At 38.1% G+C, this 26,720-nt stretch overlaps 2 protein-coding genes across 5 annotated transcripts in view; one reads left to right on the top strand and one right to left on the bottom strand.

Annotated features, from left to right (window-relative positions):
* Positions 1-23,570, top strand: part of LOC113038818 (dipeptidyl aminopeptidase-like protein 6) — a 98,064-nt gene extending 74,494 nt beyond the window's left edge. For both annotated transcript variants that reach the window (XM_026196510.1, XM_026196518.1), the window contains exons 8-26: positions 5,128-5,248; positions 7,619-7,773; positions 8,266-8,363; positions 9,171-9,297; positions 9,590-9,628; positions 9,745-9,852; positions 10,622-10,713; positions 10,863-10,910; positions 11,007-11,119; positions 13,381-13,434; positions 14,463-14,561; positions 14,642-14,711; positions 16,066-16,260; positions 16,344-16,398; positions 17,018-17,135; positions 17,235-17,293; positions 17,828-17,900; positions 18,001-18,074; positions 22,068-23,570. In XM_026196510.1, the coding sequence (XP_026052295.1) occupies positions 5,128-5,248; positions 7,619-7,773; positions 8,266-8,363; positions 9,171-9,297; positions 9,590-9,628; positions 9,745-9,852; positions 10,622-10,713; positions 10,863-10,910; positions 11,007-11,119; positions 13,381-13,434; positions 14,463-14,561; positions 14,642-14,711; positions 16,066-16,260; positions 16,344-16,398; positions 17,018-17,135; positions 17,235-17,293; positions 17,828-17,900; positions 18,001-18,074; positions 22,068-22,217 (1,848 nt within the window). In that variant the 3' untranslated portion in view covers positions 22,218-23,570. The remainder of the gene's footprint in view (positions 1-5,127; positions 5,249-7,618; positions 7,774-8,265; positions 8,364-9,170; positions 9,298-9,589; positions 9,629-9,744; positions 9,853-10,621; positions 10,714-10,862; positions 10,911-11,006; positions 11,120-13,380; positions 13,435-14,462; positions 14,562-14,641; positions 14,712-16,065; positions 16,261-16,343; positions 16,399-17,017; positions 17,136-17,234; positions 17,294-17,827; positions 17,901-18,000; positions 18,075-22,067) is intronic.
* A 167-nt stretch (positions 23,571-23,737) lies between these two features.
* Positions 23,738-26,720, bottom strand: part of arhgap21b (Rho GTPase activating protein 21b) — a 53,262-nt gene continuing 50,279 nt past the window's right edge. For all 3 annotated transcript variants that reach the window (XM_026196480.1, XM_026196488.1, XM_026196497.1), the window contains one exon: positions 23,738-26,697. In XM_026196480.1, the coding sequence (XP_026052265.1) occupies positions 25,171-26,697 (1,527 nt within the window). In that variant the 3' untranslated portion in view covers positions 23,738-25,170. The remainder of the gene's footprint in view (positions 26,698-26,720) is intronic.

Genomic DNA, 26,720 nt, shown 5'->3' with positions numbered 1-26,720 from the left:
ATATGGGCTGTTGCAATAATTTTGAAAAATAATAGCTCGCAGCAACATATGGAAAAAAAGAACTACAGTATTGTTCAAAATAATAGCAGTACAATGTGACTAACCAGAATAATCAAGGTTTTTCGTATATTTTTTTATTGCTACGTGGCAAACAAGTTACCAGTAGGTTCAGTAGATTGTCAGAAAACAAATGAGACCCAGCATTCATGATATGCACGCTCTTAAGGCTGTGCAATTGGGCAATTAGTTGAAAGGGGTGTGTTCAAAAAAATAGCAGTGTGGCATTCAATCACTGAGGTCATCAATTTTGTGAAGAAACAGGTGTGAATCAGGTGGCCCCTATTTAAGGATGAAGCCAACACTTGTTGAACATGCATTTGAAAGCTGAGGAAAATGGGTCGTTCAAGACATTGTTCAGAAGAACAGCGTACTTTGATTAAAAAGTTGATTAGAGAGGGGAAAACCTATAAAGAGGTGCAAAAAATGATAGGCTGTTCAGCTAAAATGATCTCCAATGCCTTAAAATGGAGAGCAAAACCAGAGAGACGTGGAAGAAAACGGAAGACAACCATCAAAATGGATAGAAGAATAACCAGAATGGCAAAGGCTCAGCCAATGATCACCTCCAGGATGATCAAAGACAGTCTGGAGTTACCTGTAAGTACTGTGACAGTTAGAAGACGTCTGTGTGAAGCTAATCTATTTTCAAGAATCCCCCCCAAAGTCCCTCTGTTAAAAAAAAGGCATGTGCAGAAGAGGTTACAATTTGCCAAAGAACACATCAACTGGCCTAAAGAGAAATGGAGGAACATTTTGTGGACTGATGAGAGTAAAATTGTTCTTTTTGGGTCCAAGGGCCACAGGCAGTTTGTGAGACGACCCCCAAACTCTGAATTCAAGCCACAGTACACAGTGAAGACAGTGAAGCATGGAGGTGCAAGCATCATGATATGGGCATGTTTCTCCTACTATGGTGTTGGGCCTATTTATCGCATACCAGGGATCATGGATCAGTTTGCATATGTTAAAATACTTGAAGAGGTCATGTTGCCCTATGCTGAAGAGGACATGCCCTTGAAATGGTTGTTTCAACAAGACAATGACCCAAAACACACTAGTAAACGGGCAAAGTCTTGGTTCCAAACCAACAAAATTAATGTTATGGAGTGGCCAGCCCAATCTCCAGACCTTAATCCAATTGAGAACTTGTGGGGTGATATCAAAAATGCTGTTTCTGAAGCAAAACCAAGAAATGTGAATGAATTGTGGAATGTTGTTAAAGAATCATGGAGTGGAATAACAGCTGAGAGGTGCCACAAGTTGGTTGACTCCATGCCACACAGATGTCAAGCAGTTTTAAAAAACTGTGGTCATACAACTAAATATTAGTTTAGTGATTCACAGGATTGCTAAATCCCAGAAAAAAAAAATTTTGTACAAAATAGTTTTGAGTTTGTACAGTCAAAGGTAGACACTGCTATTTTTTTGAACACACCCCTTTCAACTAATTGCCCAATTGCACAGCCTTAAGAGCGTGCATATCATGAATGCTGGGTCTTGTTTGTTTTCTGACAATCTACTGAACCTACTGGTAACTTGTTTGCCACGTAGCAATAAAAAATATACTAAAAACCTTGATTATTCTGGTTAGTCACATTGTACTGCTATTATTTTGAACAATACTGTATGAACTAGTTCATTTAAAAATTTGTGAATTGAACTTTGAACTAGTTTATGTAGAAAGTGAACTTTCCCAACACTGCTCTTCGCCATAGTCAGAGATTCAAAGAAACCCCAAACTAACCAAACTAAGTGATACTTCATCCAAAACTGAATAATCATTTACTCACCCACACATAGTTTCTCACGTCTTCTGAACACAAAATAAGATATTTTGAAGAGTTCTAGGCAACAATCATTTGCTGATATAGCCATCGACTTCTATAGTATATAAAAAAAACCTAATCAGTATGGAAGTCAATGGTTTGGTTAGCGACATTCTTCAAAATATCTTCTGTGTTCATATCGAACAAGACAAACACGGACACAGAAGCATAACCGTGTTTGTATTAGTAGTCTTATCAGTCAACACAAGAAGTGCCTGGAATATGTGTGTTAGTGTTTACCTGCAAACACAAACTCAGAAATATATGGCACTGCATTGCATCGTCATAATCATACACAGATACATATTTGTTGTTGTAAGGAAAGCACACATGCTCACTTGTGTTTGTGTGTGAGCGGAGCATCAGGTGTGAAATTTTCCGGGCGCCCGTATGCTGTCCCTGAGCCTCCGTGACGCCTCCGGTAATTAGTTTTCCGTGACAGAGCAATCAGCAGGGGTCTGCACTGACAGAACCTACACTGAAGGTCACATCCCAGACTTCTCCGGGGGGAAGAGAGCACGAGACGGATCCGAATGGCGGTCGTGGATGAGCAGAAATAGAGACGTAGAGGAGCTGTACATCACAGGTGTGATGGAGGAGAACGTACACTCTGCGGGACGGGGGTCAGAGTGTAGACACATACTATTGGCTCCGTCCCAAAACCTACTGAACCGCCTTGCTGTCTACTGTCTAGATAGGCAGCTGCCCTCTAAAGCTCAAAATACTGAAGCATTGCAACAGTGCATAATGCATTACATCATGAACAAGATGACGGACCGTTGGCTAAACGTCTGATGCATATGGGACACAGAAGTGGAAACACGTCAGGAGTGTCGAAGTCATCATCAGATTGGTTGAATTATACAGGATTTCGGGAAGATGTGTGTGTTGCGTTCTTTACCGTTCCACCTGAAAACACAGGTACTGTGATGCCAAACCCCATCACGAAAGAAGAAAGCCGCCGTGTTTACAACTGTGACGACGAGAGATTATCAGGATCTAAAGTTAGCCTATAAACAAACGACCACTGTAAAGCATCTGTCAAATATATTCATCTTTATTTAAAATTGAGAAGTTGTCAGAATGCTGTAAAAAGGCTGTGAAGCAGATTATTGCGTTCATGCGTTTATTTGTTCAGCATGATGACTTCTAAAGTCCCAGACAACTGCTGAAGTCCAATTTAGCCACTTGTTAGTAAAAAGCTTTAAAAATTACAAGTGGGATAGAATTGATATTTTTATGCTGCAGAATAAAATGTGGGGGGAAAAAGTCTTGAGTTTGTGTTTCCTAGTTTTAGGCATTTAATCAAAAACCCATTCCAAAAACCTGTTGACTTCAGGAAAAAATGCTAACTATGCAGAGGTCTGCTACGAGCAGGTCACACAAACATGTTTTTGAGGCTTATTTTTGTCTTTTTGTTGTTTTGCTGTCTGTCGTATGTTTTCATCCTCATTAGACTATAGCATTAAAGCGGTGATTCACTCTGTTCAGTCCATCTGAATTCATTAATGACAGAGCATTGAGCCATTATCTGCTGTATGTCTGTCTCTGTCCATCGAGTAAATGACAGTGGTTAGAGAGATTCATAACAATAAGAGAGAAATACCAGGGCACAACCGCAACCATTAGTCAGAAACAAATCAGACCACGATTCATGAACATTGCAGTAATAAGACACAACCACAGGCTTGAATTTCTTCTTAATAATCACAACTAAATGCTGTCAATGGTTCTAAATGCAGGACAATTATCAATCCACAGCATTTCCAAAGCCGCGGTTGCATATTCTCTTAAGAGTTATCTGAGCTTCTGTTTCAACCACAAGCAGAAAAAGGATCGTTGTTATAAACTAGACTAGACTAGAATAATACACGAGACTAATGTGTGACATCTGAATACATGCAAACACACTGCAAGCAATACAATCATTTAAAAAAACAGCTTTACACACTCTTACTAGTTTAATTTGTCTACTACGGTCCAAATATGTCATATCAAAAACCTTTTTACTGACATTGTTTACTTGATGTCATCTAACATTTGAGCAAATTTATTTTGGGCTAAATTGTTGGTTGTGGGAGGAATGATGCCAGAAGAAACTGTAATTGATAAATAATTTTTCACATTAATCATTGCCATTATTTATTTCATATAAACCGTCATTGAGAAGTTGAAAGAAGTTAGGATGAACCGGTGAATCTGTTGTGCCGAATGAAAAGTGTAGTTTATTATCATTCTTTTAAAGAGTTTGCCTTTTTATAGTTTTCAGACATGGTCTATTTGATTTGCATAAGTTAGTACAGCATATCTCTGTGATTTTGGCAGAATGTGATTCAGCTGCTGAAAAAACCCCCACCAGAGCTTTTCACACACACACACACACACACACTCTCTCTCTCTCTCCCAGAGCTGTCAGTCATCCTGCAGACAGTCTGCCACCAACCCTGATTACTGTAGCATCACACAACATCTTGGATATTCACTAGAGATGTGTGCATGTTTTAAGACATATACAGGTGCTTCTCAATAAAATAGAATGTTGATGAAAAGTTAATTTCAATTGTGAAACTCATGTATTATATAAATTCAAGTAGTTTAAAGTGTTTGGTTCTTTTAATTGTGATGATTTTGGTGGATCTCTCTTGAGGGATTATGGGTAGTGTAGTTTTTCACCCGGGATTCTTTTTTATCTGACATCATCATACTTGAAGTATGTACTCTCACTTAACAATCTCAGAGATCATGGTGAATCTGTCTTGGAAGTTGTATACTTTATCACTGATTCAATTTCCCTATAGAAAAACATGAATGCACTCTAAAATCTTTCAGTTTCTTTTTTTGTTTGTCTGGTTTGACATGGTATTTCTTACAATCATTGGTAACACTTTAGAATAAGGTTCCATTAGTTAATGTTAGTTAATGTATTAATTAACATGAACAAACAATGAATAATACATTTATTACTGTATTTATTCATCTTCGTTAATGTTAGTTAATGAAAATACAGTTATTCATTGTTAGTTCATGGTAATTCACAGTGCATTAACTAATGTTAACAAGCACAACTTTTGGTTTAAATAATGCATTAGTAAATGTTGAAATTAACATGAACTAAGACTTATAAATGCTGTAGAAGGATTGTTCTTGCTTAGTTCATGTTAATGAAAGTAGTTAACTAACATTAACTAATGGAACCTTATTCTAAAGTGTTACCCAATCATTAGTTCTTCTTTCCTGACAGATTTTCGTCTTTGAGAATAACATCTACTACAAAGCGCAAGTGTCCAGCCCATCGGTGCGTCTGGTGTCCACAGGCAGTCTGGGGGTCGTATTTAATGGACTTGCTGACTGGCTCTATGAAGGTAAAACCCATATGCATGAATAATAAAAAACTGTGTGTATGTGAGTGTGTGCATGTAATAAAATAGCAAAAGTGAGTGTGAGTGTGTGATGTGTTTAGTCTGGGTGCAGATTCTGTTTATTTGGACATACAGCGTGGCATTTGTGTATGTCTGATGCACCTCTCTGACTCGGCACATTTCTCCTCAAATTATATGAATTTATAACTTTTTTATTTTATTTCACCAACATTCATGGAATGGATATCTCTGCTTATATGTTGCAGAATTATTATTATTATTTTTTTAATAAAAATAAATAGCATGGGGGAAAAAATGCATTTTAAAGGGAAAAAGGTTTTTTTATAACCTCATACAGAAAAAAAGGAATTTTCTTCATGTCAAAATAATAAAAAAATTTACACAAGAAATTCATTGATATATAATCATAATAATATTTTTTATACTATTGCAACATGCAATCTTATACAAACAATACGTGTAATTTTTTTGGATAATTTATGTTTGTTTTGTTTTATTTTAATTCAATTAATTTGCTAAATTGCGTATAATAATAACAATTGATGTTATTATTGATATTAATATTAGTTTTATTTAAAAATATGCTAGATGTTAAATTGAAGTGATCTGGTTTCTCGAGCAAAACATAATTGCAAAGAAAAATAATAACTGTAAATGCTATTAACTGTTGCATTGTCTCTATTCATATACTCATCACTAAGGACCCTTTCTGGAAAATATGTAGGGAAATCAGATGAAAGCATTAATGCCGGTGTCTCTCTAAACTCGTTCGAGGTCATACTGAGTTCATTTCACAGCAGTAGATGCGCAGCAGACTCTTTCAGTCCCTCAGTCTGACTGATTTTAAAAGCAGCCAAATACGTGACATTCCACAGTCTTCTAATTTCATCAATAAGCATATAAACGGCAAATGCTAAACATACGCCATATAGCTAAAGACCGAACATTTTTCAAAACATTACAGGCCAACAGACCAATATTCTGTAGAACCATAATCATACATTTGTTTGTGCATGTAATCTAAAAGTGTTCATGAGTCATGTTTTTTCCTCGTCACTCTCAGCTCTGTAGTTCTGTCATTTTTCCAGGTATAAGGGCACATTGGCTGTGGGTTTGTTTGTGACACACGCTGAACTGAATTGCATGCTGGTAATTGGTTTTATCCTAAATTAACATCTCAGTGTGAGGCTATTCTTAGTCACATGCTCTTATGACATCTGTTTATGCTCTGCTCTGAAAAGGTCGCTACTGCCATCCTGTGGTCTCTTCTTTCACGACGGATAGCGTTTAATCACAACAGGCAGGAACATTAGGGGATAGTTCAACAAAAGACTTAAATTGTGTCATCTGTGGAACATAAAATAAGATATTTTGAAGAATGTTTAAGCTGCTCCTTTCCAATAAACATAATGAATGGATCAAATGAATAATAGTGTTTTCATGGTTTCATCTACTTTTGGATGTACAGTGTTGTTAAACTTATTTGAAAAAAAAAAAAAGTTAAATAAAATGAAATATAAATATTAGATACGGGTATAAAATTTGATGAAGCACTGAAATTTACTTCAACTAAAAAAAACTGAATTAAAGCTAAATCTAAATATTAAAAAGAACTATGACAATGACAAAAAGCACATTACAGAGCTACTAAAATAAAAATATAAAAATTATAGCAAATAAATAGTAAAAGTATATAAATATTACTATAAAAACTATTACAATAACATTAAAGAGTTACTAAAACTTAAACTGAAATAAATTCTATAAAAGTATGCAAATTGAATTTACTAAAATAACACTGACAGAATAGAAGCTGCCTACAACACACACACACACACACACACACATCTGCTTGATTTCTCCTTTGTTGCTTTACATAAAAGTATATGGGTGTGTAATGAAAACCAATAAATCTATTCCTCAAATAATTTGGAGGCATTGTGCAGCAGTTAATGTCCCGGGTGCTTAAATGTGATGCAGAACAATCAAACGAAATATCTATGAACATCTGCATCTGAGTCATAAATAAATAAGAATATTGTTCCTTAATGAATTATTTTTTTTTTTTTACATTTTCATGTACCAAAAAAATTCATAAATAGCTGACGGCTGTTTTAGCTTTATGGAGTGATGGATGAGACTCCCGAGGCAGCAGCCTACAGCCAAATGGATGCCATGAATCACAAAGGCTGTTTTTGCACATGTTGCAGTTATGTATTTTGCAGCGTGTCCTCTGTCCGTGTTTGCTTGAAAGGATATTGAATCCTCTAACTCATATCAGGATCTGACAGGGATGTGGTCACCATGCAACAGCGCTTTACTGCACTCAGCGTCACTTGTTTGTGTTCACAGAGGAGATCTTCCAGAGTCACATCGCTCACTGGTGGTCACCAGATGGTCTCAGACTGGCGTATGCCACCATCAATGACACCCTGGTGCCCAAGATGGAGATACCCATGTTCACAAACGCGCTGTATCCCAGCGGACAGGAGTACCGCTACCCTAAAGTAAATCTCTGCAGCTTCTTTTTATGATCAAACCAAGTCTTAGTGGTGTGTGCCTCAATCTGTCAGTGTCTTTCAGTGTCACTGTAACCTTGAAACGGGATCTGATGGTTGCTGCTGTCTTGAGTGACATTTAAAGGGACAGTGCACCCAAAAATGAAAAATCTGTCATCGGGTCTTTACCAACTCTAAGGCTTTGAGAACACAAATGAAGATATTTTTCATATTCTGTCATTGTTTTAGTAAACAATCAGTTGATGGTGACCCATTGATTTCCATAGTATTGTTTTCCTCACAGTGGAACTCAATGGCTACCACTCTTCAAAATATATGATTTTGTGTTCAATAGAAGAAAACAGCTCGGACAGGTTTGAAACAACTTAAGGGTGTGTAAAAGATGACAGAATTTTCTTTTTTGGATGATCTATCCCCGAGGTTCCCATCGGAGGAGGAGAAGGAGATAGTCCAGTTACTAAATCTGTGTCGTCTCTGTAGGCCGGGGAGGAGAACCCTGATATCTATTTGTCAGTGGTGAGTCTGAACGGCCCTTTACACACAGTGAGGATGAGGAAACCAGAGGACCCCAGGATCAGGTCAAACATTTAAAATATTCAATGTCAGCATCCAACAAATCAAACTAGAGCCTTTAAAAAAACTTACTTCACTTCTCTAAATCATTTTGACTTTTAATAACTAGGTGTCATAATTAGTTTGCCTTGATTTGGACAATATACACTTCAATTCAGATGTTTGGGGTCAATGAGATTCATATTCATGTTTAATCAAGAAGTCTCACCAAGACTGCATTTTTTATTTTATTTTAGGGTCAAAAATACAATTAAAACAGTAGTACTGTGAAATATTGGAATTTAAAAAAGCCTTTTTCTGTTTTTGATTTAAAAAGTAATCGTTCCTCCAGTCTTCAGTGTCACATGATCCTTCAGAACATATTCTAATATGATGATTTGCTGCTCTGGAAATATTTCTTATCATCAATGATGTGCTGCTTAATACTTAATACTTATTTTTTTTTAGGATTCACTAATGAAAAAGAGTTCATCAAGCAGTTATTTGAAACTTTATAAACATTATAAAATCTCTTTACTTACAGTCACTTTTGATCAATTTGATGCGTCCTTGCTGAATAAAAGCAACCTTTTGAACGATATTGTAATACTTTAACAAACTCTGTAAACAGGCTACAGTCAGACTAATGGACTGCATTACTCCACACAAGAATAGCTTTAAGGAAAGCTTTTTAGAGCATTTTTTTTATTAAGCTAATGGACAAAATCCATTTTACCCAAAGCCTTTTTTATTAAACACATTTACCCACAAAAATGTACACAGACACTATTTGATGCCGTTTGAAGTGGTATTTTACCCAGCTTTCTCTGCAGGAAAGATTACTACATCACTATGGTGAAGTGGGCCACCAGCACCAAACTAGCAGTGAACTGGCTGAACCGAGCGCAGAACAACTCCATCCTGACCTTGTGTGAGGCCACCACAGGCATCTGCACCAAGGTAGCTTCTGATTTACACACTTAATCATCACTACTGTCCACAATAATAGCAAAGTCACTAGGACTGTGAAATAACAAACGAAAGTGTGAGAATAACTTCATGACCTTTGATTTTCCGGAAAAGGCTGTAAGGGTGACAGCGCCTATTGTTGCATCCAAATGTAAATGCATGTCAGTTCGGTGAAAGAAAAGATCTGTCACTGGCTGCTCCGGTCGTACTGTATATAAAGGACTTTGTCACACAACGGGAGACATACAGAGGAAAACACAATAATCTGTCGGTGTGTTTTCAGAAACATGAAGATGAGAGTGACAGCTGGCTTCACAGACAGGTGAGTCACGCATCATGCTGCGTCTCAGAGCGTGTGTGTGTGTGTGTGTGTGTGTGTGTGTGTGTAAGAGCGCTGGCTGAATGTTCATGATGGGGAAGACTTGACTCTCTCTGCAGAACGAAGCCCCGCTGTTCTCCAGAGACGGATACAGGTTCTTCTTCACCCGAGCTGTTCCACAGGGAGGCAGAGGGAAGTTCTTCCACATATCCATGTCCACTTCCCAAGTGAGCTGACAATGAGAAACCACACGCTACTTATGAAGGTTTCATTAGATAGTCCACCTAAAAATGAAAATATGTTCTTAATTTACTCACCTTCCAGCCAAGACGTAAGTGACTTTTTTTTTATTCAGTAAAACACTAAAGGAGATTTTTAGCTGAAACGGTGCTCCTTGGTGAGTCATATAATGCAAGTCAATGGCTACCGTCACTTTGAGAGTCAAAAAAGCATATCAAGGAACACAAAATGAATACCTGTGGTTCCTGGCGATATGTTAAGATCTTTCAAAGCGAAATGATCAGTCTGTGCAAAAAACTGAACATTATTTGCAACATTATTACCTGTGAACCCTAGATGAACCAGTTCACCAAAAAGAACCAGTTCAAAAGAATGATTCGTTCGTGAACATGACATCACTCCAGACCGTTTGCCCGAGGCTCTGGATTTCAGGAAATAATGTTGTAAATACTGTTCAGTTTTTGCACAGACCAATTGATTCACCTCATAAGACTTAAATATGTAACAGGGATTAATTTTCTATTGCCTATATATGTTTTTATGACTCTTAAAATGACGGTAGCCATTGACTTGCATTTCATGAATCATCAAGGACCACAGTTTCAACCAAAAATCTTCTTTACTGCTCTACTGAAGATAAAGTTACTTCTTGGTTAACCTCAGGATCAGTAAATAAAAAGCTAATTGTATTTTTTATTTTTGGGTGAACTATCCCTTTAAGAGTTTGTTAAAGGTTCCTTTTGTGGTGTGTTTCAGCCCAACAGCAGCACAGACACGCTACAGTCGCTGACGTCAGGAGACTGGGACGTGACGCAGATTTTAGCCTACAATGAGGACACCAAACTTGTGTAAGCATGTGTGATCCAGACCCAGACCCAGACGCTTGATTCTATCCATATCATAAATAAAAATGGCAGAAATATACCTAAAATAAAGCAATATGCCATTACCTTTTGAAACATTAAAATGGATATCTGTAACAACAATGTCTTTGCAGATTCTTTCTGAGTACAGAAGACGATGCAAGACGGCGTCAGCTCTACAGGTATGACACACCCACACACACACACACACACACACACACACACACACACACTGATGTATTTGGAAGCATTGCACTGATGATGTGTTGTTGTTTTAGTGCCAACACAACAGGATCCTTCAACCGCCGCTGTCTTTCCTGTAACTTAAGCTGTGGATACATCAGCGGATCATTCAGTCCAGATGCTAACTACTTCCTTCTCAACTGCAAAGGTTTAATGCTTGTTTAATTCTATGCAAAACAACTGTTAATATCTGGTCTTATACCTACAGAGTACAATACGGAAAACAACATTTTTTAAACAACCTTGGATCCAGAAGTATTTTTTACTAATGATAATAATTTTTCCCATAGGGATTTTAAAAAGGTCGGTGTAAAACAAAAGTTACCAGAGCATGCATCTACAAGCTGAATCATAAAAAGTAAAATAAATAAATAAATTGACAATTGGACATAGAGTTGAGATACTTAACAGCTTTGAGAACTGTTGCACTTTTTCGCTTCCAGAGGTCGAAACTCTCCATAGGGAAATAGTTTTTTAACAGTAACTGATAAACCTTTAAAGACAGACCTGTTGTGAGCTCCAAGGTTGTTAATCAATGTATGTGCCTCAGTTAGACTTGTCTGTTTGCATTTATTCAACTTCTTTTTTTAATGAATTGTGTTTAGTGAAAAACTACATTACCCATGATGCTATACAGAAAATTCTACCAATCAGAGAGTCACAGTGAGCAAAACAACCACAAGAGATCTTTAGCGCTGACCATTACCATGACCTCAAAATACTTATATTACTTAGATTTAATATTTATTCAGTTATCGAAAAAGAAAATTCCCCAGAAACAATATGAAATATAAAGTCAGTGTTTGAATTATTATTCTCTCGCTGCTGAGTGACTCTGATCCCAGTCTGTTAGTCATGACATCATTACCCTGCTGAGTGTTGTCATGGTCAATGATCTGTTTAGCACAAGGAAAGGTCAGTGTTTGGGTTATTAATTAGAGCCTCATGGTCCTTCCCCAGACCTCAGCAGCAGAGAAAGATCAGTTCTTGTGGATCAAACCAAGCACTGATAGTAAAGATCTCTTTTAGGTGCCGTATAATTATTCCATGTTTAGTGATCCTAAATGGGCTTTGAGTGCAGCGATGAATTCCTGGAAAACCCCAAAACCACACTGTAAGAAACTATTTGTTGAGTCAACTTAATAAATAAATAAATATATATATATTAAAATAAAATATATTTTTTTTTTCTGTGTGATGCAGTTATTTCAACGTGTTTTTGAGTTGAAACAACAGTTACACTAGTTCATTCAACTTTCAGCTTAGTTGAGGCCCAATAAATGTACATGTTCTTGTTGTCTGGACAATTAATACAAAATGTGTTATGTCTGCAAAAAAATAAAATGGATTTAAATGTTACAATCACAAAATAATTTTTTATAGTGCAGCTTTAGAAACCGCTAATTTAATCAGTCATTACCGTCAGAATAATTTTTTATAATTATATTTTCATTCTGTTTTCTTGCTGTTCTGTTCAGCAAACAATAAAAAACATTGATAATTTTTTTTAAATTAATTTCTAATGGATCATGTGACACTGAAGACTGGAGTAATAATGCTGAAAATTCAGCTTTGTCATCACAAGAATAAATAACATTTTAAATCATATTAAAATAGAAAAATTATATATCTCACAATGTATATCACAGATTGTACAGTATATCACAATATTCTTTACCATATGGTCACTAACAGTTTATATCATGAAACATAATTTAAAAAAAGAACTGTGTAATAATGTTTCACAAATGTGAATAATTGAAATTTGAAAATAAATCGTTTTTAATTGTATTTATTTGTTTTGATTTTATTTTATTTAAACAGTGAAACTGCTTTATAAATAAATAAATATAAAAAAATGCCCTATCAATTTTTCTATTGCCTACCTGTTTATTATATTATATTATATGTTTCTCTGTATATTGTCCATGTGTATGTGCGTCTTTGGCTTTGGTAACTGTTGCATGAAGCCAGACACTGAATTAACACAAGATTGGACGCTATTCTGACCAAAAATCACCCACTTAGGGAGAAATCATCAGTGCAACATAAGTGTTGTTGCATGCCATTTTTAGAGACGGATTCACCTAAAAGAAGTTACAACAATAACAGAATATTTCACATGCATGACTCGCAGAATATACAGTAATGCATAAAACAAACATACTGTAATATACAGTAATCTACAGATACGCAATAAAGGCCAGCATGTTTTGATGAGATTAATATGCAGTGGGGATAGAAATATTATAAGAGTCAATACAGCTGGTTAAAACAAACACAGTGCATCTTCTTTTCAGGCTGCAAAGCAACTAAATGTGATTCATGTACAGGGCGGTGATTCTTTTCTATACCTGCAGTATTTATCTGCTGCGAGACACTAATCTTGACCTCTGTTTCTCTGCACAGGTCCCGGTGTGCCACACACAGCCGTTTACAGCACCAGAGACGGAGACTATGAGAGTGAGTCTTTAAACACTACAGACTAACTTCATCAGCTCTGCATCCAAGAGCGCGTTTAAAGGTGTTTCTCACCCAAAGCACACGATAGAAGAACATGTGCTTTATCAGCCGTCTTCAGGAGGTGAACATGTTTGAAGATAAACATCACGAAGCAGCTCAAATGTGTGAACTGTGTCAGATGAGTTGATTTGAACAGCACGTCCTCAGCTTCTCGGGGATCCTCAGACAGTGAGGACGGATGTGTGTTAGCATGATTAGCCGTGATTATCATCGGCCTCTTGGGGGAAAGAGACAGCAGGACAGAACAGACTGATCAGACTCACTCGCTATAACTCACTCGTGTGATTCACAGCAAGTCAGATGTGTTGATTTTGATGGCCATATTAATAGATAACAGTATTTTTACACCAAGAGGTCAGGGTTTGGCTGGTTAGCGTGACCCTGTTAGCCCCTGCTGGTAACTGTTGTAACTACACCATTCTGGCCTTTTTTTTTTTTTTTTGACCACCATTTATGAAAAACATATAATTAATATTTCATTATATTGTAGAATATTTTTGTTAACCAGTGTGCTTATTACTATACAATGTTGTTCAGAAGTGTGGGGTCAGACTTTTTTTGTTTGTTTGTTTTTGAAAGAAACGAAGCCAAAATGCATTAGATGGTTTTGTAAAGTAAGTTGAAGACATTAATGATGTTTCTATCAAAAGATTTCTATTTAAAAAATGTTTTCTTTTCAATTTTTATTCATCAAACAATACTCTAAAACATTAGTTTTAACAAAAAATATTACACCGCACAACTGTTTTTAGCATCAAAAATAAAATAAAGCAATTATTATTATTATTATTTGAGCAGCAAATCAGCATATCAGAATGATTTCTGAAGATCATGTGACACTGAAGACTGGAGGAATGATGCTGAAAATACAGCTGTGATCACAGCAATTAATTACATCTTAAAATATATTACTATAGTAAATAGTGTCTCTCTGACATGCTCTGAATGTGAATGACTGTTTCCCTCAGAGCTGCTGGATGTGGAGCTCAATCAGCCGCTGAACACCACAGTGAACAACACGCAGATGCCCAAAGTAGAGTACAGAAAGATCAGCATAGATGATTACTGTGAGTATCTTACAGCAAACATCAGTTTTCACTGAGCTGATGACTGTCCCCGCACAGTAACTTTCCCATCATCCTCACAGGTCTGAACATGCAGATTATGATGCCAGCGGCGTTCACGGAGACATCTCACTACCCTTTACTGCTGCTGGTGTAAGTCACATGATCCACACACACACACACACACACACACAAACACAGAGGTTTAGTCCAGCAAAGATCGACCAATATTAAAGCTGTGCTCATGTTTTTCTTTCTGCTATATCAGTACTGCTGGGTGAATGTCATGATAACGCTCTCATTAAATGTACCTTGATGTAGATTTTTTTTCGTTCCGGATGCCATTATATACACAGTATCTTTAAAACTGAGCAACTGAGAAGGTAGTGATCAAATTACATTTTAGAAATATACCCCATCTAGTATCTAAATCTATGTATCAGCATACGGGAGTCACATTGGAGTGACTTATTTCAATTTAACAGTTTGCCAAAATTATATATATATAAAAAAGATCAGTCAAGAATAGAGAATTATGGAAAATGTTCAAATCAGGAATGTCAGAATCAGAATCGTGCATAAAAAAAATGTCAGACAAAATATAACATACAGCGATGTTCACTAACACAAGTTTATAGGTGTTTATGATCTGTAGCAAAAATGTGTGAAGTATTTCCCTCAGTTCTCTGATCACTCCAATTCAATCTCAGCGATTGAAGAACACATTTATACTCATGTGCTTTATGGTCTCTGACAGACAGCATGTGTTCTCCCTCTTCTCAGAAAGCTACGATGCATTCACACATCTGGTAGAGAGGGGTTTCCAGGTAACACGTGTACTAGCTGGACCCCTGCTTCTCATAAATACTACCGTGTGTGCTCATTTGTTTTTGACAGACGTCAATATCATAATAATCAAATAATGTGGATTTGAAAACAGAATAATTGTATGGTAATAATTCTTTATTTCTTAGCTGGCAAGTTTTCAGTGAAGTGATTGATGCCCAAGAGTGTGTTATGTTAATGTTTTTAATTCTAATATTCCAGTCGACAGCCAGCCCTCAGATATGAGGGGTGAACTATGTTTGATTTCTGGGTCATTATAAAACATGCTGGAGACGTGTGAAGTGCTTTTTATGCTTATTTTATGGAACGGCTTAAATTACATTTACAGTTACTCAGAGACTGACATATCTGGCTTGTCAAAAATGCACAAGATAGTCACAAGATTGTTTTTTTTTACCCAGAAAGGGGTGGTTTGATGTAATTAGTTGCATTTATTGTATCTTATAACAAACATGTTTTTATTATTTGAAAAAGCCCATGAAAATGCTGATCCTATTGTAAATTGGACCTTAAATAGGCTTGATTGATTATTTATTTATTGCATAATTTTTTCCGGTTTTGTGGTGAGATGTGACCTGGATATTTCATGGTGTCATTCACCCAGTGAAACGTGACATTGTTTTGATGGGATGTTTCTGATACACTTGCTTTGCTCTGGTAGGGATGGCACCCCCGGTGGTCAGATGGTGACAGAGCAGTTTCAGGTGGACTGGACCACGGTGCTGGTCAGCTCCTTCAACACCATAGTCATGCGTCTGGACGGCCGCGGCAGTGGCTTTCAGGGCACAAACCTCCTCCACCGCGTCAAGAAGAAACTGGGGGAGTTTGAGGAGAGAGACCAGCTGGAAGCTCTCAGGTCAGACCATCTACATGAGCACCTCGAAAACTAAAACAGAACACTTTATTCCATGCTTACATCTCTTCTATGATTCCCTGCAGAATTATCTCACAGCTGCAATACGTTGACGGCTCAAGAGTAGGAGTTTATGGAAAGGTGAGTTTGTTTGGGCAATGAGGGACATGTTTGAGAGTGAGAAGAGAGTTATTTTTCCCAAAAGCAATGAGGTAGCATGACAAAACGCTTTTATATCTCATTAGGCCTTAGTATTTGACTTTTATTTTTGTACTTTTATCATTTGTATTAATATTTCGAATTCGCTTTTAATTTTAGAATTTCAGTTTTCATTTTAATTTTAGTTTAATTTTGGTTAATTCTAACTTTAATATTTTTATATTACTATTTAAGTTTTATTTAATTGTATTAATTTTAGCGCTTTACCCTTTTCATTTACATTTGTATTTTATTTTAGCTATGAGTGAACAAAAAATAGTTTTAGTGTACTATAATAACTTAAAACAACAAGTTTTGATGAGTGATGATTATAAAGACATTTTGTGTAATTTTCGTAACATGCACTGATGACTCATTCTAAATTCAAAAGCAAGAACAAATACATCTCAAGAATCAGACATATTAAAATTAAGAATCAGTTTTGATTTCGTTCTGGCTTCAGGAAGTCTGTATCGTTGGATTCATATGAAATTGTACCATGTGATGTATGATTGTATCATTTATGTTCACTCATCACTAATAATCAGTTTTGTCTGTTCAGGCATATGGAGGATATTTGGCCAGCCGACTATTACGCTCAGATGAAAATCCAGATTTGTTTAAATTCAAAATCAATTGTGGAACCATCGTCTCCCCCATCACTGATTTCTCTTTATACGGTATGATGTCATATCCACTGTTTGATCACACATCATTTATGTCTACGAATAAAACGAATGGACTAATTTCAGTGGTACTGATGAACATCTGTCCTGCAGCTTCTGCATTTTCAGAACGCTATTTAGGATCACCGCAGTCCAGTAAGAGAGGATACGAGGTAATGCCCACATGAGATGGCTGAGGGTCAGCTCTAATAAATCAGTTACCAGTGCAGTGTATTAACTAATTACATGTAATCTGGATTACAGATTACAGTTACTTTAAATGGAATACATTATTACAAATTATTCACACAATGGCAGTAATTATTCATAATTTATTTATTCTGACTAATTTTTTTTTTTTTTCTCTTTTAAATGTGATGCAGGAATCCCCAAAATTTTGTCAGTCAAACCACTTTGACCTAAATATTTATTTGAAGTCTTGCTGAGATTTCAAGTTAATATTTCAATAATTTAACAACACATTCGGATGTTGGTTTTATGGTCATCCATTTATTTCTCTCGTTTTTTATAACAATAATCTCATTTAAATCTATAAACAAGTGACGTCACAAGGAATCTAAAAGTAATCCATAAGTAGTCAGAATATATTACCTAAAATGAGTAATCTTGAGTACATTACTGACTATAATTTGTAAGTAATCTCCCCACCACTCTCTTATATATGGTTTTGGCTTGTATTTTTTCAGATGGCACGCTTAACAGACCACATGGAGCAACTGAGGGACAAACAACTCATGATAATTCACCCGACGGCGGACGGTGACTCTTGATTTAAACAAAGCTTCTTTATCTCTTAAATACATGCTTTTCTTTCATTTGTTCAAAGGACACTGTGTAACATTTCTTTCTGTTCACACAGAGAAAGTCCATTTTCAGCACACCGCCAAATTTATCAGCCATCTGATAAATGAGAAAGCTAATTATACATTACAGGTAAGAGCTGATCAGCTGCTGTTTAAGCTCTCAGCTATTGACCCTTACGTTTCTGCTTTATGTATCATCTCTATTAGTGGTGTTTATTCCATCGAGTGCCACATTTACTGCTGAGGGTTTGTGGTCTGAACAAGCCGCTAATTAATTATTACATTATAACTCGTTCTGTTCCATTTGTGCTGAAGACTTGAATGACGCCTCAAATCATGTGACTCAGTGAGGAGAGATGTGATATTTTTACTAACTTCCTCACAACACCCTAGCAACTTCATAGCAACACACTTACAACTGCTTCGACACCCATAGCATTATACTAAAACCATCATGACCCCATAGCACCCCTTGACACCCATAACAACTGCAGCAACATGCTAAAAACACTCAGACACCCTAGCAACATCTTAAAAACACTCAGACACCCTAGCAACATGCTAAAAACACTCAGACACCCTAGCAACATCTTAAAAACACTCAGACACCCTAGCAACATGCTAAAATCACTCAGACACCCTAGCAACATGCTAAAAACACTCAGACACCCTAGCAACATGCTAAAAACACTCAGACACCCTTAACAACCGCAGAAAATGCTAAAAACACTCAGACACCCTAGCAATATTCTAAAAACACTCAGACACCCTTAACAACCGCAGCAACATGCTAAAAACACTCAGGCACCCTAGCAACATGCTAAATACACTCAGACACCCTAGCAACATGCTAAAAATACTCAGACTCCCTTAACAACCGCAGCAACATGCTTAAAACACTCAGACTCCCTTAACAACCGCAGCAACATGCTAAAAACACTCAGACACCCTAGGAACATGCTAAAAACACTCAAAGCACCCTAGCAACATGCTAAAACACTCAGGCACCCTAGCAACATGTTAAAAACACTCAGACACCCTAGCAACATGCTAAAAACACTCAGACACCGTAGCAACATGCTAAAAACACTCAGACTCCCTTAACAACCACAGCAACATGCTAAAAACACTCAGACACCCTAGCAACATGCTAAAAACACTTAAAGCACCCTAGCAACATGCTAAAACACTCAGGCACCCTAGCAACATGTTAAAAACACTCAGACACCCTAGCAACATGCTAAAAACACTCTGACACCCTAGCAAAATGCTAAAAACACTCAGACACCCTTAACAACCGCAGCAACATGCTAAAAACACTCAGGAACCCTAGCAACATGCTAAAAACATTCAGACACCCTAGCAACATGCTAAAAACACTCAGACTCCCTTAACAACCGCAGCAACATGCTTAAAACACTCAGACTCCCTTAACAACCGCAGCAACATGCTAAAAACACTAAGACACCCTAGCAACATGCTAAAAACACTCAAAGCACCCTAGCAACATGCTAAAACCCTCAGGCACCCTAGCAACATGTTAAAAACACTCAGACACCCTAGCAACATGCTTAAAACACTCAGAATCCCTTAACAACCGAAGCAACATGCTAAACAGACTCAGACACCCTAGCAACATGCTAAAAACACTTAAAGCACCCTAGCAACATGCTAAAACACTCAGGCACCCTAGCAACATGTTAAAAACACTCAGACTCCCTTAACAGCAGCAACATGCTTAAAACACTCAGACTCCCTTAACAACCGCAGCAACATGGTAAAACACTCAGACACCCTAGCAATATGCTAAAAATACTCAGACACCCTAGCAACATGCTTAAAACACTCAGAATCCCTTAACAACCGAAGAAACATGCTAAAAACACTCAGACACCCTAGCAACATGCTAAAAACACTTAAAGCACCCTAGCAACATGCTAAAACACTCAGGCAACCTAGCAACATGTTAAAAACACTCAGACTCCCTTAACAGCAGAAACATGGTAAAAACACTCAGACTCCCTTAACAACCGCAGCAACATGGTAAAAACACTCAGACACCCTAGCAATATGCTAAAAACACTCAAAGCACCCTAGCAACATGCAAAAAACACTCAGACACCCTAGTAACATGATAAAAACACTCAAAGCACCCTAGCAACATGCTAAAACACTCAGACTCCCTTAACTACCGCAGCAACATGATAAAAACACTCAAGACACCATAGCAACATGCTAAAAACACTCAGACTCCCTAGCAACATGCTAAAAACACTCAGACACCCTAGCAACATGCTAAAAACACTCAGACTCCCTTAACAACCGCAGCAACATGCTTAAAACACTCAGACTCCCTTAACAACCGCAGCAACATGCTAAAAACACTCAGACACCCTAGCAACATGCTAAAAACACTCAGACACCCTAGCAACATGCTAAAAACACTTAAAGCACCCTAGCAACATGCTAAAACACTCAGGCACCCTAGCAACATGGTAAAAACACTCTGACACCGTAGCAACATGGTAAAAACACTCAGACTCCCTTAACAACTGCAGCAACATGCTAAAAACACTCAGACACCCTAGCAACATGCTAAAACACTCAAAGCACCCTAGCAACATGCTAAAACACTCAGACTCCCTTAACAGCAGCAACATGCTTAAAACACTCAGACTCCCTTAACAACCGAAGCAACATGCTTAAAACACTCAAATAATCCAAGCAATATGCTAAAAACACTCAAAGCACCCTAGCAACATGCAAAAAACACTCAGACACCCTAGTAACATGCTATAAACACTCAAAGCACCCTAGCAACATATGCTAAAACACTCAGACTCCCTTAACTACCGCAGCAACATGATAAATAACACTCAAGACACCATAGCAACATGCTAAAAACACTCAGACTCCCTTAACAACCGCAACAACATGCTAAAAACACTCAGACTCCCTTAACAACCGCAGCAACATGCTAAGAACACTCGGACACCCTAGCAAAATGCTAAAAACACTCAAAGAACCTTAGCAACATGCTAAAACACTCAGACTCCCTTAACAGCAGCAACATGGTAAAAACACTCAGACTCCCTTAACAACCGCAGCAACATGCTAAAAACACTCAGGCACCCTAGCAACATGCTAAAAACACTCAGACACCCTAGCAACATGCTAAAAACACTCTGAAACCCTAGCAACATGCTAAAAACACTCAGACACCCTTAACAACCGCAGCAACATGCTAAAACACTCAGACACCCTAGCAAAATGCTAAAAACACTCAGACACCCTAGCAACATGCTAAAAACACTCAAAGCACCCTAGCAACATGCTAAAACACTCAGGCACCCTAGCAACATGTTAAAAACACTCAGACACCCAAGCAACATGCTAAAAACACTCAGACACCCTAGCAACATGCTAAAAACAATTAAAGCACCCTAGCAACATGCTAAAACACTCAGGCACCCTAGCAACATGCTAAAACACTCAGACTCACTCAACAGCCACAGCAACATGGTAAAAACACTCAGATTCCCTTAAGAACTGCAGCAACATGCTAAAACATTCAAACAGCCTTAACAACCACATTTCAACATGCAATAAGCAATCAAACACCCTAGCAATGTACGAAACACTCAGACGCCCTTAACAACCACATAGCTACATGAAAAAAACACTCAGACACCCTAGCAACATTCTTAAACCACTGACTCCCTTAACAACATGCTAACCATTCAGGCATCCTTAACAACAACAAAGCATCATGCTAAATCCATAGAGACACCATAACAAACACAGCAAACAACACGTAAACACCCTTCATTTCTACATATGGACATGCTAAAAACACTCAATATAACATTAGCGATATGCAAAAAAAGAAACACTAAAGCAATTTTAGCAACCACATAGCCAAATGACAAAAAAAATAAAAAATAAATAATGATTATTGATCTGTTATGTTGATGTAGATGACAGATTTCTGAAAAAAAAAACAGAATATTCTCTCTCTCTCTCTCTATATATATATATATATACACACAAACACACATTCAGAAATCAGTCACATTAGTGTAGTAAAATGCTTGGTACTTGACAGAATGAGTTTTGTTTTCAGATCTACCCAGATGAAGGCCACTTCCTTCACTCAAGAGACTCACAGCTACACCTGAGTCAATCACTGATCAACTTCTATGTGGAGTGTTTCAGACCCCCAGAGATACCGATTGAAGAAAAAGTGGAGCAGGACAATGAGGATGATGGTTAAAGTTCTGCTCAGATCCAGCACAAGCCAGCTTATAGCTCAATATGCAAACTCCTCTTCTCCACCCCCCCCCCCATGGTAGTTCTGATGGGTTCCTCTTAGCCTCTGCATAGACCACGCCTTTCAACTCTGATTGGCTCACTGCCTTCTGGAAATAATCTGAATGACTTGGTGATACAAGAACCTGTGGAGGTACATGATGAACCACTTCATACTCACAGCACCAAACAAGCAGCGTGAGAAAACCAGCTGGACGTCCCGTGATTCGAACAGAACTCTTTTGCTTGTGTTCTGTAATTCATGCATTGCTGACAGAAAGCTTTAAGAGATGACAGCACAATATACAGAAGAATGATTGGCCGGAATTAAAAGCTGCAAATTTACTCAACAGCATTATTTTCCCTGCTTTGTAACATTCTGATGATTTCAAACCAGTTTAGGCCTTTATTTAGGTATAAATGTCCTTGTGAACCCATTTGTTTCTGTCGTCAATGTTATCTTTATCAGGCCTATTCATGCTACATGAATTTGCGCTAAATATTTATAAAACCATTTCATATGTCAGTTGAATGTGGTAATTTACACACACAAAAATAAATGGAGCTGAACAAATGTGCATAAATAATTTACAAACAAATGTATACAGGAATTTGTTCTGCTCATTTCATGAGGCTATTCTGTTCCATCAAATGTGCTACTGTTAAACATTTGTTGTAACTATCCACATCAGCTTTCACATGAGGACACAATGACACATTGTTCATTTGTGAATTGGCCCCTTTCCGAAAAGTAGTTTTTTTTTTTGAGTGCAGCTGTAAATGTGTATGGATATTCATTTAGTCACTGTGCCTTATTGGAGTAAACCTGCTTAAGACAGGCAGTCCATGAGGTAGGATGAATAATTTATGGACAAATTAGTTTTATGTTATGAAAGAAAACCATGCCACAATCCTACCAAGAATTGTTTTTACAGTCCTGTGTACTAGTTGAGTTGTAAAGTAATCCAGTAGATTAACTGTGAATACAGAATACATAGGACTAGTGTCTTTGGGCAGGTCTGTGTTTTATGCGTTTTCTTTTGATTTTCTGATATGTGGTTACAAATGTCTTTGAGGAACGTTTTGCATAGAATACATTTTCTTGCTCTATAATTTGGCATGGAAGCAAGATGGTTTCTTTTGTTTTAATGTATCTATTTATGTGTTACTTTTCACAACTTGAATGTTCCTATGTGGTTCAACTGAATTTTATTGTTGTCCGTGAAATCCTGTCTTGTAAGCAGATGCACTGATGTGTAAATTACAATTGTTTTGGTCCCTACTTGTGTGTACCTTGTACATAAAGCATTTTGAAAGCTATTTTGTTTGTTTATTCACTTAAAAGCAAGAGACTGCAAGGTTCTATATACGGCTGCTTTTATACCGTTCACATTTATTGGATAATGTTTCAGTGTTTTGTTCATACCCCTTGTAGTGTAAATCTGAAATTGATGAGGAAATGAAATAATTCAACAGGACTAGTTATTTTTCAGACAAAAAAGGGTTTATTTTCCAGTGTTTTACAATGTGCGTCCACCATATGAGCAGACCCAGCATGATACAAACAGTTAGGGAAGCATTGTTCACACACACAGGGAGACTGAAGACCCCAGAGATGATTAGCATGTTCACGTTCACTCTCCCAGGTCCCTTAAACTCACCTCTGTATCGCACAATACTTACAAAAAGAAACTGATGCAATGAAAATGACCGGAGGAAGAGGAGCAGCTAAAACACGTAATGGATATGTACAATTAAGTTACTTACTATACAGGAATATTTAAAATTCAAGTCTGGTTAAAATACCAAATGCAAAACTTAAAACAATAATGCATTAAAATAGTGTTAAGACCCAGGTGGAATGCTGTAGGAATGGAAGCGTCTCATTTTTCCATGAATGAAGTGTTGAGTGTTTTTGCTTATAAAAGAAAAAAAATTATATATCTTTTAAACTTTTTTTATGTATCTGAGATGTGGCACCTTCAACAACCCCGAGATCAGTATTCAACATGAGGCACTTTCATGATCCAAAGACACCTGATTTGTTCTTTAACAATCCATTATTTTCCCATCTTTTTTTCCAGCTTCATGTCAGAGACAGTAATCATGTCTCAGCAGTCGTTACAAACAGTAACATGTAACCTGCAAATTGCATCAGAAAGATGAAACTGAGATCCTTTTTGTCTTCCGTTATTTAAAAAGTGTGCCGAGTGTCTGCCATGCACTGCATTTAAAAAGGAAAACGAAACATACACTGTTTCATAGCACAGCACACAAAGCAGTCCAAACACAGGCAGAATAAACCATAAAAGCACAAAAAGGGGAAATATATACACTTCATAAATGAAAATGGCAGTTTTTTTAGTATTACAACAAGCAGATACATTCTTGTTTTGGTTACTGAAGGATCTATCGCAACACAGAGGGCCTCTTTACACTTCCATTAAAATAAATCTTTAATCAAGGATCAAGACACTCTAGTCTTCTCAACATACTACAATTCCAGACAACCTGCTCAGCCTATTCCTCAGTTACTTGCCTTTATCTTCCAAGCCATTTAGACTACAACTGTTGAGTGACGGCTCAAATCTAAAGTCTATATTTGCTGCAATTTGAGCTCTCCCAGTTTCCCAGCAATACTGCACTTCAGCCAACAGTGAGAGCCTCAGCAATGGACCAGTACATAATTTCATTTCATTCACAGAAGGAAATATCACAGGATGTTTTAAAAACATTTCTTGCAACTCTCTGAGAACGCTCGACAGCAATTTCATACACTCTTTCTTACGATCTCACATTACACACACATTCTTGCTCATGATATCGACTCGTTGATGCCAACATGGCTTACAAGCATCACTCGAGTACCTTAAAACGTGTCGATACTCAAACACACGAGTGTTCACTCACACACACTTTCACAGGTACTGAGAGAAGCGGGAACGGACCACTTGGGCTCCAGAGAGTTTGTGAGGGTGGGCATCGGCAGCCAGGCTAAGACTTTTGCTCTGAGCGGCCGCTACATCTCCATTAAGGAGCTGACCCAAGTGGGAGTGCGAGGACCCAGCGGAGAACAGGTCCCGTGATCGGGAAGGGTGCAGGTCTAGTACGTCCAGACTAACTTCAGGGTTGCTGGCTCGGTGTCGCTCTCGAGCGATCCAGTCTCTGATGGAGAAGTCCTGTGAACTACACTTGGGCTTTAAGCGATCCATAGCCGAGAGCTCATTACCCTCGACTCTTTGCCAGTCCCCAATTACCGACAATTCAGCAAAGTCCCGCTGACCACCCATGGTGTGTCTGCGGCGGATGTTGCTTTTCCGTTTACTTCGAGTCTCGGGTGACCTGGTGCGCTGGGAACCCACTCCGAACATGTCATCTGCTGACGTCCTCAGCCGGCACTTTAACCGGTCTGTGATTTTGATTCGCCACATGGGTTCGGCTCGCTCTGATTCGCTGCGAGAGGAAGAGCTCAGACTGCCGGAGGAGTGGCCTTTGACTGCCTCTAAGACTCGCGAGAGTCGACTAGACTCCTTATCGCTGCGGTTCCCATCGACTGAAGACTCGCTGTCTGTCTTTTGCAGACTCCCTCTCTTGCGAGCCAGGGTGTCGCATGCGATGATTCGATGGGAGGAGATTAGGTTGGGTGTGACGGTGCCCTCCAGCTGTTTGCTATCTTCAGTCGGCACGCTATCTCGACCACCGGAAAAGACTGATAAATCACTCTCACTGTCCGTCTCCATGGGCCGCCCCTCACTAATGAGCTCACTTCTTTCATCGTCAGCATCATCCCCACGGCTTTCAGCGACAGACTGCACCTCCGGACTGAGGGCGATGGACTCCACCCCTGTGTGGAAGGTCATGGAGGAGGTGGTGGAGTAATCTGACGTGATAGAGCAGACCTCTGCTCCTGGGCCCGTTCCTGTATTCTCCATCCAGTGACCTGGTTTCTTTCTATGTCTCATCCTGGGTACTGAGGCCTGTGAACTGGCACTGTTAAGTGTGCCCAAATCCGAGACACATCCGTCGTCGTAGATGTAGGGAGGATCAGACAGGGAACTTTGGTGAGTCTTGTGATAACTATGTTTGGGCGATGCATTGATTTTAAGTGAAGAACAAGTCTCCTGGGGCAGATGTTCGGAAATTAGCTGCTTGTTTTCAGAGGTTAGGTCAAGGCTGTCTCCTGGGCTCTGCTCATCATCCTCTGTCCTTTCTATTGGGTCATCAAAACCAACTTCACTCTCAGCATCCTCAGTTTGTTCATCAGCAGGCCAATTTGGATCATTTTGCACTGGCAGATCCTTCTTAGAGAAACTAGCATCCAGGTCATCATCAGAGCTGCTCGGCTGAGGCTTGTCCTTAGGCTTTTTGCGTTTGCGACTAGCAAAGATGGAAGTACGGAGCAGCTCTCTACTATATTGGTCCTTACCAGATCCCCAGGAACCCTGCTACAGGACCAAGCACATAAAGT

The sequence above is a fragment of the Carassius auratus genome, chromosome 2 (assembly GCF_003368295.1).
Source record: "Carassius auratus strain Wakin chromosome 2, ASM336829v1, whole genome shotgun sequence".
In the NCBI taxonomy this organism is placed as follows: domain Eukaryota; kingdom Metazoa; phylum Chordata; class Actinopteri; order Cypriniformes; family Cyprinidae; genus Carassius; species Carassius auratus.
The sequence above is the reverse complement of the archived record's forward strand: the minus strand, read 5'-3'. Positions and strand labels throughout refer to the sequence as shown.